General features: G+C 40.0%; 1 protein-coding gene across 2 annotated transcripts; it reads left to right on the top strand.

Annotated features, from left to right (window-relative positions):
* GSKIP (GSK3B interacting protein) lies at positions 74 to 20396 on the top strand. Of its 2 annotated transcripts, none has more exons than XM_018066472.1 (3): positions 74 to 148; positions 14401 to 14659; positions 18519 to 20396. In XM_018066472.1, exons 2-3 carry the CDS (start codon positions 14402 to 14404, stop codon positions 18678 to 18680), a joined length of 420 nt encoding a protein of 139 aa, XP_017921961.1. In that variant the 5' UTR covers positions 74 to 148; position 14401; the 3' UTR covers positions 18681 to 20396. The 2 variants fall into 2 exon arrangements, with proteins under 2 accessions (XP_017921961.1, XP_013828604.1); XM_013973150.2 differs by lacking the exon at positions 74 to 148 and adding an exon at positions 9376 to 9525 and having other exon boundaries at positions 18519 to 19145.

Genomic DNA, 21490 nt, shown 5'->3' on the forward strand with positions numbered 1-21490 from the left:
GGGAGCCGGGGAGGCGGGGAAAAGGGCCCGGAAGGGAGCAGTTCCGGCTCCGAGGGGGCGGGGCGAGGGCGGGGAGGGCAGGGGGCGGGGCCGCGGGTCGGTTCCAGACGCCGGGGGAGGGAGGAGACGGAGGACTTGGGACGCGCAGGTGAGCGGGCTGGGGGCTGGCGGCGGGCGTCTGGCAACCGGCAGACCGACCGGGCGGTCTTCGGGGATGAGCCGAGGGCCTTCTGTGGGGGACGGGCGCGGAGAACCAGGCCGTGAGGGGACGCCTTGCAGAAGGGGGTCCTGTACCCGGGCTGAAGGGGCTCTGGGGGCGGCTCTGGCCTGGGCCGTTCCCGCTTACTTTAGACTCGGATCCAGGAAACGGGCGCTCGGGGCGCCGCCGGTTCCCCGGGGAAGGGCTGCAGCCTCTCGGGAGCATCCCTGCCCTCCCCCACCCTCAACCCTGCCCCCAGTTATTGACCAGTGCTCGTTGTCAGCAAGTTATTCGTCGCCCGCCTCGTCCAGGTATTGTTTTCCGAAGCTTCCTCTTCTCTACCGTCTTGTCTGGTGGCTTGCAGCTTCCAAGGCGCTTTATTCATCCCTCGGTGTGCTGCGCCAGCACACACCCAAAAACTTGAGTTTCCGAGGCGTTTGTGGGCAGAACCGCTTTCTCGGATCCATGCCAAAGCCTTCCGACCCCGCGGAGACCTGGGCAAAAGTACTTGTGCTGGTGTGGCAGTCTGCGCAATCGTGTTTCTGCCTTTTAGGAGGCAACTCCTGCAGAGGCGGAGCCGACTCGAAACTTGGTCCACCCCGAGGAGGCCTGCGTGTGTCGTTCGGTGTTCGGTGGCCTGAAAACCAGGTGTCCCGGGTTAGAATCTTGTGCCCGGCTCTTGTTAGCCCGGCGTTTGTTCAAGAGGCCCCTTGAACCGGCCACCGCCCGCCCTGTCTGAGTCTTTGCCAACTTTAAGCGTGTTGTTATTGTTGTTCAGTCGCCCAGTCGTGTCCGACTCTTTGCGACCCCATGGACTGCAGCACGCCAGGCCTCCTTGTCCCTCACCATCTCCCGAAGTTTGTACAAGTTCATGTCCATTGCATCGGTGATGCCATCCGCCTTCTCATCCTCTGACGCCGTCTTCTTAAGCATATTAGTAATATCTTATCTCCAGAGATTGTTAGGATGCTTAAGCGATTTCCGTAGGGTCCCGATTGTTGTTGTTTAGTCGCTCCCGCCCCTCTCTTTTGCTACCCCATGGACTGCAGCACGCCAGGCTTCCCTGTCCATGGGATTCTCCGGGTAAGAATAGTATAGTGGGTTGCCATCTCCTCCAGATCTTCCCGACCCAGAGATCGAACCCGCGTTGGCAGGCGAGTTCTTGACCACTGAGCCAAAATTTGGGAAGATACCCGTTATTTTTATTTAAATCAGGAGTAACATGGAAAAATGTGTGGTCACGAGCACAGACTCGAAGAACTGGAGGAAGTAAAAATGAGTGTAAAAATGAATGTATGAATTAAGAAGGTACAGAGGAATTCAGGGAGCTATGATCTATAGTGAAGGGGGCATTCCTTTATTCAGTAAATATTTATCGATTGTCTGCTGTGTGCCAGGGATTGTTCTGGGTGCTGGCGGGTACAGCAGTGACCAGATTAAGTCCCTGCCCTCATGGAGTGCTCACATTTTATTGAAGGGAGGGGAAGCAAACAACAAATATATGCAGTAGTAAACGCTATAGAAAAAAATAATAAAAGGAGAGGAGATAGGTTTGCCACTTTTATATAGGGAATGAGGGAAAGCCTCTCTTGTTTAATAGGTAACATTTTGGCAGAGACTTAGGGAAAGCTGGGGAGCAAGGTAAGTGATGCCAGGAAGAGTTTTCCAGGCAGGGGGAATAGAGCGCAAGGCCCTATGGCAAGAGATGCTTAGCGAGCACAAGGAACATCGGGAGGTAGTGAGGGAAAAAGGAGAAGCTGGAGGCTTGGGGGTGAGGGGGTAGTCTCTATAAGGACTTTGCCTTTTTACTCAGTCAGTGAATGGATTTCAGGAAAGAAGTACCATAACCTGGCTAAAGTCTTCACAGGATCGTGCTGACTGCTGTGTTGAGAATAGACTTATATGGAGGTAAGAGGCCCAGAGATGAAAAAGCAAGGCCAGTTTGAAAGATATTGCAATGATCTAGGGCATCTCTTGTGGCTCAGCTGGTAAAGAATCTGCCTGCAATGAAGGAGACCTGGGTTCTATCCCTGGGTTGGGAAGATCCCCTGGAGAAGGGAACGGCTACCCACTCCAGTATTCTGGCCTGGAGAATGCCATGTTCTGCATAAGTCCATGGGGTCGCGAGGAGTTGGACACGACTGAGCGACTTTCACTTTCCTGCAGAAGTGACAGTGGCTTGGATGAGAGCGGTAAAAGTGAAGATGGGAAAAAACAATTGGATTCTGGATATATTTGAAAGATAAGAAACTGTACTTATGATTAATTATAATGCTTCCCATAAAAGGAGAGTAAACAAAATAATAGGAAAGTGCAGGAGCCAGCCTGACAGGGAGTTAAGATTTGGGGAGTTTTGAACCAGGCTTTTGATGAATGGACAGAGTTTACTTTTCAAATTGAAATGTTAAATAATTGATTTATTTTTGGAATATAGAATTACATTCAGACTGTCCACAGAATGTGTGAAATTTCAAATATCAGAATAGGAAAATAAAAACTGGGAGATTTTGTAAAAACAAACATACTGTTTTCAGAGTGTTAAGTGTGTTGCTGGGTCCATTTTATGCTTTCTGGGAGAAATTCAGCATAAATTGTTAAGGTTTAAGATCTGTCGTTAATTCTACCTCTAGTTCAAATAGGGTACAAACTTATCCTAACAGCGTTTTATGTTTTATCAAAGACAAAGAACTATCACAAAATGTTAACAGTTAATCATTAATTGAGGTTGATGAAAGTAATTAGCAACCAAACATTTTAATAACAGGTCAGAGGCTACATACCAGAGGCTGAATGGTCATGACAAAAAAATCATCCTTACAAGGAATCCATGTTAACATGTAAAATAAAAGCTGAGATGATTTTGGCCTTGAAGATTTGTGCCTGTGGTGACAGGAGTAAGATGGTAGTGTTCCGTGTCACATGCTTCTCAGAGCTGTAAAAGGCCAAAGCCATAGCCACTCCACACACTGTAAAGAGCCTTGAAAGTGGAAGTGATAGTCAATCAGTCGTGTCCAACTCTTTTGTGACCAGGCTCCTCTGTCCATGGAATTCTCCGGGCAAGAATACTGGAGCGGGTTGCCATTCTCTTCTCCAGGGGATCTTCCCGACCTAGGGATTGAACCCAGGTCTCCTGCATCGCAGGCAGATTCTTTACCGAATGAGCTACCAGGGAAGCCCAAGGAGCCCTGAACTTGGAGTCAAAGAGCTTCGGTCAAAGGTCAATCTTGGGACATTGCTGGTGGTCCAGTAGCTGAGACTCCAAGCTCCCAGGGTGGAGGGCCGAGGTATGATCCTGGTCAGAGAACTAGATCCCACATGCTGCAACTAAGACCTGCGCAGCCAGATAAATATTTTTACTTTTTAAAAAAGGTCAATCTTTCTTCTTTAAGATATGTAAGTGCTTTTATTTTTAATGTATAATAGTTAACATAATATTTCTTGCTTACTGTGCCCAGTACCATGCTAAGCGCTTTCCGCAATTTCACTCATTTAGTCCTGTCGGGATCCCTTTAAGGTAGATGCTCTTGTTGGCTTCATTTTGGGGAGGAGGAATGTGTGACTAGAGGGATTGATATCTCTTTCCCCAAGTCTCCGAGTAAGTGACAGAGCTGAGATTCTAGCCCTGATCAGTCTGTTCAGAAAGAGCCCTTTAACCATCACACCATGTGGCCACTGCTTGTTCACAACAGGATTTTTCCAGACTGTGCTGTGTGATACAAATGAAAGTACAGTTGACCGTTGAAGAACACTGTGGTTAAGGACACCAACCCGCCCAAAATTCAAAATTCACCCATAACTTAGTCAGTTCTCTAAATATACAGTTGCACATTCGCCAGTTCACTCAGCACAGATTATGTAGTACTGCAATATTTATTATTGAAAATAAATCTGCACATAAGTAGACATGTGCAATTCAAACCTGTGTTGTTCAAGGGTCAACTGTGATCATGATTAAGATATTACGTTCTAGCCCTCAGCTGACTGCTGTAATGGCAACTGAAAAATCAAACTTTCTTTCAAAATATAAGTTTCTTGTCTGTATACTGCCTTGAAATCATTCTGGCTCTGTTCTTTTATTATGCTGTATATATGACTCTTTCTAGGCCCATTCTTTTGCCATCAAGGAAAAATCTAGTCTTTTGCTGGCTGTTTGATGCTGTAAATTTGTGATGAAACAAAGTCTACTAAATTAAGAAGTAGAGAATAAAGAACTTTGTGATCTTGATATCTTGGTCTTAGATATCTTGATAACTAGTTTCATGAATTCTCCCCAAACTACTAACACAGCCCCCAAATAAACCAACAGATGAAGTAAGAGCTGGTTCCTAAATAATTTATGTATGATGTTATAAGGAATCATTTGGAAATTTTATGCAAGGTGATGCAATGTACCAGATTAAAATCGCCTGTAAGGTATTCCAATTTTTGAAGGTGCTGGCAACAGAATATTGCCCAGAGTCTGGTAGACAGCCAGATTTTAAATGGAAAACAAAGAGGTTTTCTATTTCTCTATCTCTTTAGATATGTCTATATCTCTTTTAGCTAGAATGTACCTTATATTAAATACAGTACCAATCCTCTATATAACCTAGAGGGTTATATAGAAACAAAAAGCTAGCTCCCAGTGTTATCTTGGTTTTGGTGGTTAAGCATTCATTTTTTTAGTCTTTTTTTAGAAATCTCATTTAGTTTCTTGTTTTAAAGGAAAGGTTGTTTATGGGGTTGTAGTTTGGTTGCTTATTTACAGTTTAAAAAAAGTTCTCCAGGAGTATACTTCTTGTTGCCAGATGGAATTCTGCCTGATTCATGAGCTGCCTAATTAAATTAAATCTTAAGAGAAAAAAAAACACTTCTCAAGTGAACACTATGTATTTCTTTACCTCACCTACTTCCTTAATCATCTGAAGCACTTCGCTTGATTTTTTATTATTACTGGGTTGTGTATGTATGTCTTTGTTGAAAGTAGGGTGCAGAGTAATTTTATAAATGAGTGTATAAATGGAAAAATAAGCCGTTTTTATCTAAATTACAAGTACTGTGTGTTAGTAATGCTGCAAGTGACACTGATTTAAATTTTAATTTCAAAATAGACATCTCAGAGCTCTTGAAAACATTAAATGTTATGTGTTATGGAAAATAAAGGTTAAACTAGCTTTGTTGTCATTGTTTAGTTGCCAAGTCATGTCTGACTGTTTGCAACCTCATGGACTGTAGCCTGCCAAGCTCCTCTATCCATGGGATTTCTCAGGCAAGAATCCTGGAGAAGGTTGCCATTGCCTTCTCGAGGGATCTTCCTGACCCAGGGACTGTCCCGTGTCTCCTGCATTGGCACGCGGATTCATTACGCTGAGCCACCAGGGAAGCCCAACTTAAAGAGGACATGGCTTGAAACTGCCATTTGCTATAAAATTTTAGGCAATTTTGCATCAAACTTCATAATATTGTTACTTTAACAGTGATGCGTATTTCCAGAAGTGTCTGCCATGTTTATCCTGTAGCTTTTTGCCCCATGTCATGGAGCTAACTTAAGTACTATAGCTTGAGAAGCAGAAAGTACTTTTTCTTTGGTTTATTCATTCAGAAAGTCTTCAGTGAAGACCTGCTTTATGCCAGACACTGTGCTCATGATAGTCATACCACAGACCTCCATTTGCCATGAAGTATGATATGTACAGAAGTATCAAAACAAATTCTAAGGAAGCAGAATATAGTTAACTCCACCTTACAGTTTTTTAAGTAAAATAGTATGGGTCTTATACAAATATATAGTAAGCATGTGTCAAAAATATAATTAACTCATTGATGAAACAACAAACAAGATGGTAAAGTTGATTCAAAGGCAAGAGAGATGAAAATCAATGAAAGAAGAACTGATTAAACAAGACTGCAGGGACTTCCCTGGAAGTCCAGTGGCTAAGACTGTAAGCTCCTGATGCAAGGGGTCTGGGTTCAGTCCCTGCTCAGGGAACTAGATCCCACATGCCGCAATTAGGGTTTGCATGCCACACCTAAAACCCAGTACAGCCAAATAAATAAATAAAATTTTAAAAATAAGATTGCAAAATTAGCTCAAAACTGGGTAACAGGATTCTACATATGGCTAAGATAAAGTGACAGGGACCAGATTTACCCTTCCACCTGAATCAAAACAGTGGGCAGAAATACGTGAAACAATGGTTTTAAGATTTTGGACGTTAAGCAGCGAAGGACAGTGATGCCTGGAGAGAATTTCTAAGCATGGCCTTGGAAGGAGAAGCCCAGGTAGAACCCAGGAGTCTGCCTGAATTGAAGATAAGAAGCTAGGAGTCCAGGAAGGCCAGGCAGCTGGGAAAGAGTACTAGATGGTAGAGAGCTTCTTAGTGAGTGCCATGGATATATACAGAGGATCCCCTCCAGTCTGCAGCTAAATACACTGATCAACAGCTAGGTGTGAAGAAGCTACCCAAAAGAATTAGAGGAATTTTCAGAGTTCAAACAGGACCAGCGATAGTTACAGTTCCTCTCACCCAGAATGAAAAAAAATCTCATAATTCATAGACCATCAGGTAGAATACCCAAAAAGGTCTTACCACCACAGTGGGGAAACAGTTAACCAGAGACTAAATCAGTTTTGCTGCTGCTTTAAAAAGCCTAGAAGCAGGACCTGAAAGGATCAAGCTTTTCACAGATAACTGCATCCCAGAGCAATGCTCAATAATATTTATAGGAATAAAAAATATGTATCCAGCAAATACAAGGTAAAAATCCGTGAAGTCTGGCATCCAGTCAAAAATATCAGGCATGTAAAGAGCAGTTCAGTTCAGTTCAGTCACTCAGTCATGTCCAACTCTTTGCGACCCCATGAATCGCAGCACGCTAAGCCTCCCTGTCTATCACCATCTCCCGGAGTTCACTCAGACTCACATCCATCGAGTCCGTGATGCCATCCAGCCATCTCATCCTCGGTCGTCCCCTTCTCCTCCTGCCCCCAATCCCTCCCAGCATCAGAGTCGTTTCCAATGAGTCAACTCTTCGCATGAGGTGGCCAAAGTACTGGAGCTTCAGCTTTAGCATCATTCCTTCCAAAGAAATCCCAGGGTGATCTCCTTCAGAATGGACTGGTTGGATCTCCTTGCAGTCCAAGGGGCTCTCAAGAGTCTTCTCCAACACCACAGTTCAAAGGCATCAATTCTTTGGCTCTCAGCCTTCTTCACAGTCCAACTCTCACATCCACACATGACCACAGGAAAAACCATAGCCTTGACTAGACGGACCTTAGTCGGCAAAGTAATGTCTCTGCTTTTGAATATGCTATCTAGGTTGGTCATAACTTTTCTTCCAAGGAGTAAGCGTCTTTTAATTTCATGGCTGCAATCACCATCTTCAGTGATTTTGGAGCCCCCCAAAATAAAGTCTGACATTGTTTCCACTGTTTCTCCATCTATTTCCCATGAAGTGATGGGACCGGATGCCATGATCTTCATTTTCTGAATGTTGAGCTTTAAGCCAGCTTTTTCACTCTCCTCTTTCACTTTCATCAAGAGGCTTTTTAGTTCCTCTTCACTTTCTGCCATAAGGGTGGTATCATCTGCATATCTGAGGTTATTGATATTTCTCCCGGCAATCTTGATTCCAGCTTGTGTTTCTTCCAGTCCAGCGTTTCTCATGGTGTACTCTGCATATAAGTTAAATAGAGCAGTATACAACCCATAACAACTAGAAAAACTATCAGTTGAAACTAACCCAGAAATATCCATGACATTAAAACATTTATTACAGTTGTTCCACATGTTCAAAAAATAGAGAAAAGATTGAACAAATTAAGAGACATGGAAATTGTGTTGTTTTTTAAGACGGACCCAAGTAGAAGAGATTAGATACTGCAAAAAAAAAAAAAAAAGAAAAGAATGTGAATACATAGCAACAGAAACTATTCAAAGTAAAACACAAAGAGGAAAAGAGGAAAAAGTGAGCGCAGATAAAAATAAATTTTTTTAAATAAAAACTAAGAAGTTAATTCTAAATTAAAAAAAAAAGTGGAAGATATTATAAGTTAAAGATGTATACTGTAAACTCTAAAGCAACCACCAAAAACATTCAAAGAGTTAAAAGCCATCAATAGGTTTAAAATAGAATCCTAAAAAGTGATCAGTCCAAAAGTAGAAAAATAAGGAAAAGGAAATAAGGTACAGGTGGGACAGACAGAGAACAGCAAAAGAGATAGTAACCACATCAATCATAGTAATCATATTAAACATAAATGGTCTAAACAGTCCAATTAAAAGTAGAATTATCAGTTTGAAAAAGCAGGACCAAACTATTTGCTGCTTACAGGAAACCTACTTTAAAGACACCGCTCTTCCCATTGTCAAGAGCTTAAAACAGCCGATTATATCAAAATCAGATTCTGTTGCTTTAGGTATTAGCCCCCTCTCAAATTGGGTCATTCACATTAACTACTCTCAGCACTTTTCTTGTTGTAGGCTACCTAAGTTAGTTTGCTTACAGTTCCTGGCACTCCCTGAATTTTGGTTATGCGTTGTTCCCTCCGAAGAATCCTTCACAACTCTCAAGTCTTCTCTGCTTATTAATATCTCTTCATCTGCGCTCATTCAAGCCCAGTTTTGACTGACCTCTTTCATGAGTCAAGCTCCATAGTAACTAACAATTATGTAGTAAATCATGAAATGTCAGAGCTATCAAAACCAGTCAAGAATTTCCTGTTCATTCCCCCTTGTTCTATAAACAAGAAAACCATGAACCCTTTGAGGTTGTATGGCCAGCCCAAGTTTATACATGTTTAGTGGTAAGTTTGTAGTAGGACCAAGGCATATCATTGTGTTCTCTAATTATACATTTCTTATGTTGCATGTATACGGCATTAATATTTGTGTACATATTTGATGTGCTTGTCCCCAATGAGGCTGTGAACTACCAGTAAACGTATTTAATTAATCTTCTAAGGCTTAGAAAAATGCTGGATACATAGAGTCTAAATTGACAAGAATAAAAACTAGAAGTAATTCATTAGTTTTTACCATTTGAAATGCTGGTGGTTAATTTCCCTCTATAGAATAGCTAAGATAGATTTTCTAACATGCTTGTTTCCAAATCTTGCTACTCATATATAAAATAAGGTGAATTTAGTACCTTATGTCTATTGATTTTTTTTCAACAATGTCAATCCTAAAGGAAATCAACCCTGATTAGTCATTGGAAGGACTGATGCTGAAGCTGAAGCTCCAGTACTTTGACCACCTGATGCGAAGAGCCAACTCATTGGAAAAGACCCTGATGCTGGGAGAAATTGAAGACAGAAGGAGAAGGGGATGACAGAGGATGAGATGGTTAGCATCACCAACTTAATGGACATGAATCTGAGCAAACTCCAGGAGAGAGTGGACAGAGGAGCCTGGCATCCTGCATTCCATGGGGTCACAGAGTCAGACAGGACTTAGCAACTGAACAACAACAAATTCATTGTGTTATCCACAAGTATTCACAGAGGCCTAGTCCTGTGCTACCTGATACAGTAGCCACTGGCTTTTTAAATTTAAATGAATGAAAATTAAATAAAATTTGAAATTCAGTTCCTCAGTCACTCTTGCAAGACTTCAAGTGAGTAGAAGCCACATATGCCTGGTAGCTACTGTGTTAGCACAAGTAAAGAACTCAAAACATAGAAATATGAATTTAAAGAGAAGGTAGAAATATGAAAATTCATGTTTCTGTGTTTTGATAGGCTAATTGTGGTAGTATATATAAATAAATGCACATATCATGAGGTACCTGCTCCAAACACCTTAGTTACTGGGATGCGTGATGAAAATGTGGAAGCCTCTCCTCCAGTGCCCCGTCCGCGAGGCTCCCTGCCGCAGTTCCGCGGCTCCTGTCACACACCGAGTTCGTGGTGTTGGGCTCTGTGTTCACTCCTCTAGAGAGGATCTGGTTGGATGAGCCAGTCAGGTAATTGAACAGAGCTCCTGATTCAGGACAATACATAAACCCCTTACCAGCCTCTAAATATTGCTTTTAAATAAAAAACAGGCGTCCCCAGTACGTTTCTCTGTGATTATGGTGCTGGAGTTAACAGAATACAGATCATGAATCCTGTGAGTAAGGAACCTTCCCAAAGAAGGCAGTGGACTGGACAGGTACTCCTTTTGAAAGTAACTTATGACTGTTCCAAAAAGGAAAGTCAGAAAATGAAGACTCTTTGCCTACCTGTATACTCCTTTCCCTGCTTATAGGATATGGACAGTGATAGGCAGGATAATGACGACCCCCGCCCCTGCCCCCGCAAAGATGTCCACGTCCTAGTCCTAGTCCCCGGAAACTGACTATATTACTTGCTATGACAAGAGGAACTTTGTAGTTCCTTAACCCTAAGCCTCGGAGAAGGCAATGGCACCCCACCCCAGTACTCTTGCCTGGGAAATCCCAGGGACAGAGGAGCCTGGTAGGCTGTCCTCTATGGGGTCGCACAGAGTTGGACACGACTGATGCGACTTAGCAGCAGCAGCAGCAACCCTAAGCCTCGGACGGGGAAATATGCTGGATGTTCAGCTGGGCCCACTATAGTCAATCACGAAGGTCCTTATAAAAGGGAGCACAGGAGAAAATGGAGGTATGGCCACGACCAGAGACTGAAGCGATGTGCTCTGAGAGCGGAGGAAGGGGCCAGCAGCCAAGAAATGCAGGCGACTTCTGGTAGCTGGAAAGGCAAGGAAACAGATTCTCCCCCGAAGGCTCCAGAAAGACTGCAGCCCTGCCAACACTTTGATTTTAGATTTCACACTTCCAGAATCGTAAGAATCAATTTGTGTTTTAAGTCACTAAGTGTGGTAATTTGTTAACAGCAGCAATAGGAAACTAATACGTATGTTGATACTCACATTCTACAAAGTTTTCACTAAGCACTTTCTACATAACAGGCACAAAAATATCAAGGTTTCTTTTTTAAAAAATATTTTTAAAAATTTATTTATTGGCTGTGCTGGGTCATCATTGCCAAGCAGGCATTTCTTTAGTTGTGGCGAACAGTGGCTTCTCTCTAGTTGTGGTGCGTGGGTTTCTCATTGTGGTGGCTTCTCTTGTGCAGCACGGGCTCTGTGCACACAGGCTTTGTAGTTGAGGTGCGTGGGCTCAGTAGTTGTGGCTCCTGGGCTCTAGAGCACAGGCTTGGTACTCGTGGCACACGAGTATAGTTGCTCCGTGGCATGTGGGGTCTTCCCGGATCAGGGATCAAACCCCAGTCTCTTGCATTGGCAGGCTGATGCTTTACCACTGAGCTACCAGGGAAGCCCAGGGCTCAGGTTTTTAGGGGTTTTTTTAAACCTCTCTATAAAGCTGTTGAAGAGCTGGGTTATGAGTGCTTTTCATTTGGGAGAGGCTCCTAATTCAGTATGCTTTCAGTTACCAGTAAAGTAACAGGAATTTATTGGCTGCACTAACTGAAAAGTGCAAAGACTGGGCAGCATCAGGGCTCGGGCTTAGTTTCTCTGAGCATCTGTTGCCTCTGTTCTCTTCCCATTGTCAGCATCACCCTCAGATTTCCCTCATCTTGGGGTGCGTACCAGGAGCAGCCGGGGCCAGGTGCTGCAAACTATTCTGCGTGAAAGTGACTGGGAAGATTTCTGTGTGTTAAGTTCAGGACAGTCTTCAAATGGGATTGGGGTCAATCTTGCTCAAATTTCTTGGTTACTCTACTCAATAGGGGAAGGGGAGGTAATATAATTCCCCTTGGAAAATCTGGGTACTATTTGGAAGGGGAAATGATATTGATGAATAATCAAAAGCTTGTCATAACCAACAAAAGATAATTGTAATAATACCTTAAAATAATGATAGCTTAAAATATTAACCTGTGTAATGCTTCAATATGAAAATCTATCGATTTATATGTATCATTGAAAGTTCTGGATATGTCTGCTCTTTTATGCATCATTCAGAAGCATTTCAGAGAAGCATCTAAAAGTTCACAGTCTTGGGAAAGGTGTCTTTCTCTTTTTTTGCCCCCTTGGTACTAATTACTCCACAACAGTTTGATGACCTGCTTTACTGGCCCTTGAGGATTTCTTACATTCTAGTACTGGAGTCTTCAGCTTTCCATGTCCTTGTGGTCCTAGTTGCAATGAATTAGACTCTTTAAAAGCTTGGTTCTTGTCAAGCTTTCTCATGTAAACACCTTTTTCAGGTAAGTTATTATTTCTGACATCTGTAATTGAGATACTTGATTACTTGAGCAAAGTAAAGATGTCTGGCATTCAGGATATTAAGAGATTTATAGTAGACAGGCATGTTTCAAAATCTTCAAACCTGACTTTGTAAAAAAAAAAATAAAATGGGCTCATTTCTTATACGTAAAACCAAGTATAATATTAAGGAATATAATGATTATTTCTAGAGAAGGGAGAGATTTTTAGAAAATCAAATATTTTCACTTTCATATGTAGTAAGTCAGTGTGAGATTTCAGTTATCTGACAAATTCTTCTAGCAATAATTGATAAATTTATAATTAACTTGTATTGTTAGTGACTAATTCTGTCAAGTGTTGTGGGAAACAAGATAAAGGGCCAGTTACAACATATCATTACTTGAAATAGGATTGAAGGATTATATTATTTGTACATTTGCTAAGTAGTTTTTTGAAATAGCTTCACATAGTTTATCATAAACTGTCTTTAGCAAATAGTTTTGACTTTTACAATATGCAAATAACCTGCAGTTATGGAAACTCTAGTCCCTTAAGAGGTTTGCTAATAATTCAGAGCATTGGCCTGACAGTAGAATCACCCAGAAACTCTGAAAAAATACCCAGAAATATCTCCCAGAGGTTTTGATTCAGTGTCTGTGAGTTGGGGTTTCTGCCACAGTTGAGAACCACTGATTTTGAACATTACACGAGTAGAGCACAAGTTGGTAACTTTAGGAAAAGGGATGGAAATTGTAAAGTAATAGACAAACAGTACAAATAAATGTTCGTTAGCAAGTTGAAGAATCGTCCTATAGTTAGGTCAGTGGATGCTTAATCCATATAAGAAAAATAAAATCTTAATTTACTTTCATAAAGTCTACTGGTGAAAAGAAATTATATCTTATTCTGAAAAGCTGTTTTTACATTCCAAAGCAGTCTCACATTTATTCACTTTTCTTATTCATATATTTTGAATTTTTAACAGTCCTCAACTGTTCCACAAGTCACAGAAGAGAGAGGCAGAAGCAGACTGGCAATAATACTGGATCAAGTAAACACAGAAAATAATATTTTTGAAAGTATAATATATGAGCCAATTCAAGCAACCAGTAAAAAAAAAAAAAAGGGTGGTGTTGGGACAGTAGGCTATCCACTTGGAAAATAAAGCTATACAGAATAAATTCCAGACCAATCAGAGAGTTATCTATAGAGAGAGAGAATGAGAATTCAGAGGATGATTTAGAGGGCTTTAAAATGTAATCGTGGAATGGGGCAGGTTGCTTCTTAGGCAAAACCCCAAATCCAGAAGTCACAAAAGGAACTATTGAGAGTGTCCTGTAGCAGGTAAAGACTTAAGCTCTGACTTGAGGCAACTTCAGTTCATTACCATTTCTGTTTTGTTTTGTTTTTTCACAGCTATATGATCTTGGAACTAAAAATATACCATAAAAAATACCTTTAAAAAAAATCTTATAAATAGCCCAAAAGTTGTTTAATCAAAGAAATGCATATTCTTTGTCTCTCACACTGGCAAATATTAGAAAGAGTCGGAAAGGGTGCCGTGAAAAAGAACTCAGTCCCTCATACTCTGTCGGTGGAGTATCAATCATGCAGCCTTTTTTGAAGGTGGATCAGCAGTATCTATTGAAGGTTAAAATGAGCATGTACTTTGACTCAGCAATCCAGTTCTAAATATCCTTCACATTTGTAAAGAAATAGGTACTAAGATTTTTATATTGGCATTGTTTGACATAGCTAAAAATTAATATTCTGAATTCTTACCAGTATGGGGTTAACCTTTTGGGAAGAAGTGGAGAAGAGATTTTTTTTTTTTTACCCTATAAGTGTCTAGTTTTGCTATGAAAAACTACTGAAAATGGTTTTAGGCAATATTTTCACTAAAAATTGTTAGCTTATTATGATATTTTCTAATAAATGGCAGTTGCAAGGCACAACTGCTTTTTAATCAAATATTAATGTGTGAATATCTTTTTATAAGCCTGTTTCATACCCGGTTTTCTGCAGAATGGAAACAGACTGTAATCCCATGGAGCTGAGTGGCGTGTCAGGATTTGAAGAAGAGGCTGAGCTTAATGGCTTTGAAGGAACTGATATGAAAGACATGAGGCTGGAAGCCGAAGCAGTTGTAAATGATGTTCTCTTTGCTGTTAACACCATGTTTGTCTCAAAAACCCTGCGCTGTGCAGACGATGTGGCCTATATCAATGTGGAAACAAGAGAAAGGAACAGATACTGCCTGGAGCTCACTGAAGCAGGGCTCAGGGTAAGTCCCTTTTCCCTTTAGGAAAAAAAAAAAATCTTTACCATTTGATCCAAAAGGTTCAGGAATCAGGGAATGAGAAAGAGTTTTAGGTGAGAACTTGACACCCAGTAGCTTCCAAGATTTTTTCTTTTTTAAGAAAAATTTTTTTTTCTTTCCCCTAGGAATTTTTTTTATTAATTCTGAAGTCTTTCAGTCAACATAAGAATGGATTTTGGGGGGAAAAAAAAAACAGATTTGATTCTGAGTATTTTGTTGTAACTGTCTTCCCCCAAATAAACTGATTTCTTATCTCTTGCTAAGCATGTCTACCAAAATTATGCATTCTCTACACTGGATGAATTTTTCAGTCATTGTGTTGAATCTTCTTCCACCTCCTATAAATATTTCTTCTACTAAAACAACATACTAGAAGGAATTCCCTGGTGGTCCAGTGGTTAGGACTCCACTCTTTCGGCTCGGATTTGATCCCTGGTAAGGGAAGTAAGATCCCAGAAGCTGCTCAGCCATACATAGAGAAATAGATAGAGCATGCTTGACTCCACCATTCACTAGCTGTTAGATCAGAATTAAGTCACAGCAGAATGCTCTGCCTCCAAATTTCTAAGAATAAATTTCCATTTATTACATGTAAGCTTTTCTAGGCAGAACGACCTCTCTGCATCCTTTAAACCAGAATCCTGACTTTAGAATAATAGCACTATCTGAGAACAACTTCTCGTTTAAAAAAAAAAAAAAATTTTTTTTTAACCTGTGGAACAAAGGAATGGACATTAGAAATGTCTAGTTTAATGTTACTAATGTCTATTTAACTTTACTAATTAACCTTGGCAATTCCCACACAGTCCTGTGGTTAGGACTCAGCAATTTCATAGCCAAATTCAACCTCTGGTCAGGAACTGAGATCCTGCAAGTCACACGGTACATCCTAAATAAATAAATAGCCTTCAAGCTTGGTCAGAAATCTCTGACTTTTCTGTTTCTAAATCCATTAAGAGTAGTTCTCCCAAAGTTGCACAGGATCATGAAGTAGTAGAGTACATGGTTTAAGCAAGTAAGAATGTCATGTGATACATTAACCAAGCATGTGACCATCTCTTTATTTCAATGGATTCAGTTTCCCTAAGATGTGTGTGAGTCACATGTTCTGTGTATCCCCTGGTGGAGGCTCACTTACATTGAAACGTGAGTTGTAACTACTCTCATTTCCCACACAACTGCATCTTGGCTTTGAGAATAATCCTGGAATTAACTAATCTTTATGCTTCCCTTCCTAAATCCCTAAATTTGTACCCAAAACTTGCAGTGTTTAGAAGTGGACCTTAAATAGAAATAGGTAAAGCAAAAATAGAAATAAATAACCCTAGGTAAATTAATTTTCTCTGGCACTGTTTAATTCTGGTGAGGTAGGAAAGGTTTTGTTGACAGTTAGAAATCTTTGTGAATTTGAGTGACGTTGGGTGAGTCAGTCAGTCTGAGTCCCTGCTTCTTTATCTGTAACTTGGAGGTTTAAAACAAAAGCTGAAAAAAGATTTGGGGGACGTTATGTGAATAAAGTTTGCACAAAGATCTGGGTCAGTTATAAAACCTGGCATGTAGGTACTCAAATATTTATTTTTTTTCTGTCTGATTCAGTTGACATTTATTGAGTAACTATCCTGTGTCAGAAATTAGACATCAAACCATGTAAATAAGACATGATCCCTGTTCCCAGGAAGACCACAGATATCAGGGATAAGAGAGGAGCAAACAGAATCATAGTACGCTGTAGACTGGACTGAGACAGGGCGTGGTTCCACAGTGGTGCAGTTCATCTTCCTTAGGTGTCTGCCTCTGCTTTTCATTAGAAACAACAGCACTGCTTCTGTTTCTAGCATAAACATGCATCTCCTATGGCTTGAGTAGATGTCATAAAAAATTAGAGTTTGTATGAGGAATTCACAAGCTTTAGTGAAGTCAGCAAAACTGATGTTGATTTTGCCCTACACTGTGCTGGTGAACCAGGGTATAAGTCTTATAATCTCGTTGGAAAAAAAAGCTTTAGCTGTGTTTAAAGGAAAAAACAAACAGGAAAAACACACTCACAGGTTAACATTCCCTTTTATCTCACAGAATTGAGCAGATAAGTCATGTATTAGTAACATGAAACTGGCATTTCTAATTATAACTAATTATAAACTAATTATAACTAATTATAAACCAGAATTAAAACTATAAGTAAATTTTAGAACTCTTTATTTTAAAAAAAAGCCCAAATCACATAAATAATGATAAAAGTATGAACTAATAGGGACTTCCCTCATGGTCCAGTGATTAAGAACCCACTTGCCAATGCAGGGGACACAGGTTCCTTCCTTCATCCAAGAGGATTCCTCATGCCATGGGACAACTAAGCCCGTGTCCCACAACTACTGAACCAGTGTGCTCCAGCTCCTGGAGCCCAGGAGCCCTGGAGGCTGTGCTCTGCAGCAAGAGAAGCCACCAGAACGAGAAGCCTGCATACTGCGCCTGGAGAGTAGCCACCGCTGACTGCAGCTAGAGAAAAACACACAGCAAGGAAGACTCGGCACAGTCACACAGAAATAACTTTTTAAAATAAGAATAAAAAAGTCCCACGGTGTTATTAATTATAGTGAATATAATTATTATAGTCTTTATAAAAAGGCCCTCAGTATATGTAGAATTAAGTAGAAACATGTTTTAGACTATGAAAATGAAATACTGTTTTTGTATAGCTTTTTCAACTCTGTATTTTCAGGATCAGTTCAGTTCAGTCGCTCAGTCATGTCCAACTCTTTGTGACCCCATGAATCGCAGCATGCCAGGCCTCCCTGTCCCTCACCAACTCCCGGAGTTCATTCAAACTCATGTCCATCGAGCCCGTGATGCCATCCAGCCATCTCATCCTCTGTCATCCCCTTCTCCTCCTGCTCCCAATCCCTGCCAGCATCAGGGTCTTTTCCAGTGAGTCAACTCTTCGCATGAGATGGCCAAAGTATTGGAGTTTCAGCTTTAGCATCAGTCCCTCCAGTGAATACCCAGGGCTGATCTCCTTCAGAATGGACTGGTTGGATCTCCTTGCAGTCCAAGGAACTCTGAAGAGTCTTCTCCAACACCACAGTTCAAAAGCATCAGTTCTTCAGTGCTCAGCTTTCTTCACAGTCCAACTCTCACATCCATACATGACCACTGGAAAAACCATAGCCTTGACTAGACGGACCTTTGTTGGCAGAGTAATGTCTCTGCTTTTCAGTATGCTATCTAGGTTGGTCATAACTTTCCTTCCAAGGAGTAAGTGTCTTTCAATTTCATGGCTGCAATCACCATCTGCAGTGATTTTTGAGCCCAAAACATAGTCTGACACTGTTTCCACTGTTTCCCCATCTATTTGCCATGAAGTGATGGGACCAGATGCCATGATCTTCGTTTTCTGATTGTTGAGCTTTAAGCCAACTTTTTCACTCTCCACTTTCACTTTCATCAAGAGGCATGTTAGTCCCTCTTCACTTTCTGCCATAAGGGTGGTGTCATCTGCATATCTGAGGTTATTGATATTTCTCCCGGCAATCTTGATTCCAACTTGTGCTTCTCCAGCCCGGCGTTTCTCATGATTTTCAGGATCAAGAGTAGGTAAATCAAACCTTTTAAATTTTGAGAAAAAACTGGTGAGAGCATTTTGCTGGTGATGTTCCTTATTTTATAAATTGCTTAAATATTATAGGTTGTATAGATATTTAAAATGTGTATTCTAACTATTAATTGAGAAATGCATGTCATTAGAGAATGACCCATGTAAAAACTTGTGTTTTTTTGCTTTCTATACCAAGATGAAATCTGATTATTTAATTAATTTTTCTTGTAGGTGGTAGGGTATGCTTTCGACCAGGTGGATGATCATTTACAGACTCCCTACCACGAAACAGTCTACTCCCTGTTGGATACGCTCAGCCCTGCCTACCGGGAAGCATTTGGAAATGCGCTCCTTCAAAGACTGGAAGCTTTGAAAAGAGAGGGACAGTCATGACTAAGCTTTTTTCCTGTTAGAGGGGGCTGCTGCTGGTACACAAGGTTGACATACAGCTTGAAACTGCTGCATATGGTCATAGCAGAAAATGCATCTTTGATTTTGTATCTTTTATTTTTTTTGCTTCACATGTAGGCTTTTGATTGATGATTGAATTGTCTTTCTTAGTTTCTGATTCATTTAGGAAATCCTAAGGTCACTGCTGTGACAGCATCTTAAGACATTCAGATTTCTTCATATAGTGTCTCTGCATTTCAGAAACCTAAGCAGTATTTCATTTGCTTATCGCAAGACTGCCAGCACTCTCTCTTACTTAGGAAATTCTAGATTTGCACAGTAATAGAGGAAATAAAATGACCTAACTTCAGACTTTGATTCAGCTCGCTAAATCAGGGGTTTACTACTAGCTCAGACTAACTTTGTAGTAATTATCTTGCTACTAGCCTTATTGGAAACAAATTATCAACTAGTTTCCTCGGCACAAATTTTTAAATTCACTGCTTCATTGAATCTATTTATATTATTAATATGGACTGATAAAAATGAGTTCATTATATATTACATAGCTAGTATTTACATGAAACATAGGTACTGAAATAGTACTGTATTCCTTGTTTGCAACAGCCAGCCAACGAAGAGGACAAACCGTTAGCAAATGAATGTAACAATTACTTGTTTCCAAGATATTTAAGCACATAAACAAATACAGGAACAGGCTCCATTCTCTTCCTAACAAAAAGCATCTTCAGCGTGTGTGATTTAAAAGAAAGGAGATTCTGATTTCCTAGAAAATGATATTTTGGCCTGTGTTGATTCTTCTTATGAATGTTTGTTTACATGATGTACAGTATATATTCAGAAAGTATTTTTGCTTCAGCGTTTACTTTGTATGATGTGGTGCTTTGGTATTCCCACAGCACCCCTCCTTCCCAACAGATGTACAGTGTTCTGTCTAGATGCAAAATCTACAATGTCACAGGAGCGCATTGTATAGGTTTGAAACCAAAGGATGAATGAAGCATTCAGAGACTTACTATTTGAAAAAGGGAGACTCTGTATTTTGTATTTTACTACAGGTACTAATATTTATAATAAAATAAACTATACCATGCTGCTACATCTTTTCAAGTACATGTTGAATATTAAGAATTGGGAAGTTGTTTTTTTAATACTAGTCAAAGCAGCAGCTATACAAATGTTGAACTAAAATTCTGCATCTGGACATATCTTCATAATTTGTCATTTGAAGACTTTTATAAGTCATTATTAAACAGTAGTACTTTTAGACTCTTGAAGATCATATAGGCCAGAGCAAGTTTAAAGTTTGGTTTGGGTCATTATTCATTGTCAGAGTTCATCGGAATGCTTAAATTATGTTTGACAAATGAATATTCATCCTCAGCTTTATTTTCATATGCTTAAGTGTTTGGGGAATGAAGTCTAACTTCAGCTTGAACTTTCTCATGCTTAATCTCAGGCTAAATGTAAAGGGTATTTGTACAGTTTGAATAAAATTCTGTTTACTAATTTTGAGTTAAGTATGGAGAAAAGTGATGGTATGTTTAAAGTTGAAAGTGTTCATTTTGTGATAAATATTTGATTCCAAGAGCTTCCATTTTTGAATTCCATGTTGTTCCATTTCATTGTGAAGTGATATTACTATGAAAGAACAACAGAGAGAGAAGACATTAATAAAACTACAGATATTAAAACCTCCACTAGTTATTAAATCCTTCATTTTATTTAGATTTTTTGAAGACTTTAACCAGATAAATTAAGCCTTGATTTCACTTGCAAAAGAAAAAAGAACCTCCAGGTAAGTAATTATTATAAATCAATAAAGAAAAAAAGAGAATAAGGGGCAAATACTATATGATCAACTCAGGAAAATATGCAAATATGCAGTAGCCACTTGAAAGATATTCAACCAAACCAGTAACTCAGGAAAGGAAAATAGGTTTCATCTATTTGAGTCATTTTACCTAATAATTTAATAATGTGTCAGGTTTAAATTATATCAATAAAGATTTAGTGAAGGACACAGTTACCTTCTCATGGAGGCTATGTTGGTGAAACCCTTCTGGAAGATACTGGTAATAGAGCCTTTACAAAGCTTATAACTCACATGCTGGTAATAGCCTCGAAGGCTAGGGACATGATTCAGCAGAATATATGCAACAAGGATGTCATTTTCACTAATGAAAGATTTAGAAGTCTCTAAAAAAGTGGTTAAGCTACGCCAGATCCTCTCAACGGAAAAATATGCAGCCATTAAAAATTGGGGAAAGTTATACTACAGGAAAAAAAATAAGCTTTTAAAACTATTTGAAAATAATCGTATATATAACAAGGAAAAATGGAATAAAAAGTATTCTACAGTTAATATAGTAATCAGTAGGTGGTAAGATAGGTTATTTTCATTTTCTTTTACATATATTCTCCATTACCTTAAGTATAGGGGAAATGCAACATGATGGTGTCCAAGCCAGCTGAAGAACTCTCCTTTCTAGCAAAAGCACAAGCTGTGCTGAGTTGATCCTGCTCCCAGGATCCTTGAAGAGGTAGTATGTTTGTGAAAAGAATACACACACCTCATTTCCCATGATAACTCTTCCCACCTCTCCTCCAGGTCCAGAATCAGTCTTTACACATCCCACACAGCTCAGCAGCAGTTACTGGAGTTCTGAGCCTTCATTCCCGTCTTTCATCACAATGCTACACTGTTCTCTCCTCCAGTGTTCAAAAACCACAAAATATGCAGTTTGATTGTTACAGGGAAACAGGATAGGAAACCACTGAGATTCTGATAC

The sequence above is a fragment of the Capra hircus genome, chromosome 21 (assembly GCF_001704415.2).
Source record: "Capra hircus breed San Clemente chromosome 21, ASM170441v1, whole genome shotgun sequence".
Classification (NCBI taxonomy): Eukaryota; Metazoa; Chordata; class Mammalia; order Artiodactyla; family Bovidae; genus Capra; species Capra hircus.

What these genes read in the sequence shown, in the direction of transcription:
- GSKIP (XM_018066472.1), top strand. Translation starts at nt 14,402, where the DNA reads ATGGAAACAGACTGTAATCCCATGGAGCTGAGTGGCGTGTCAGGATTT. An exon ending in TCACTGAAGCAGGGCTCAGG is followed by an intron (nt 14,660 to 18,518) that starts GTAAGTCCCTTT and finishes TTTTTCTTGTAG; the next exon opens with GTGGTAGGGTATGCTTTCGA.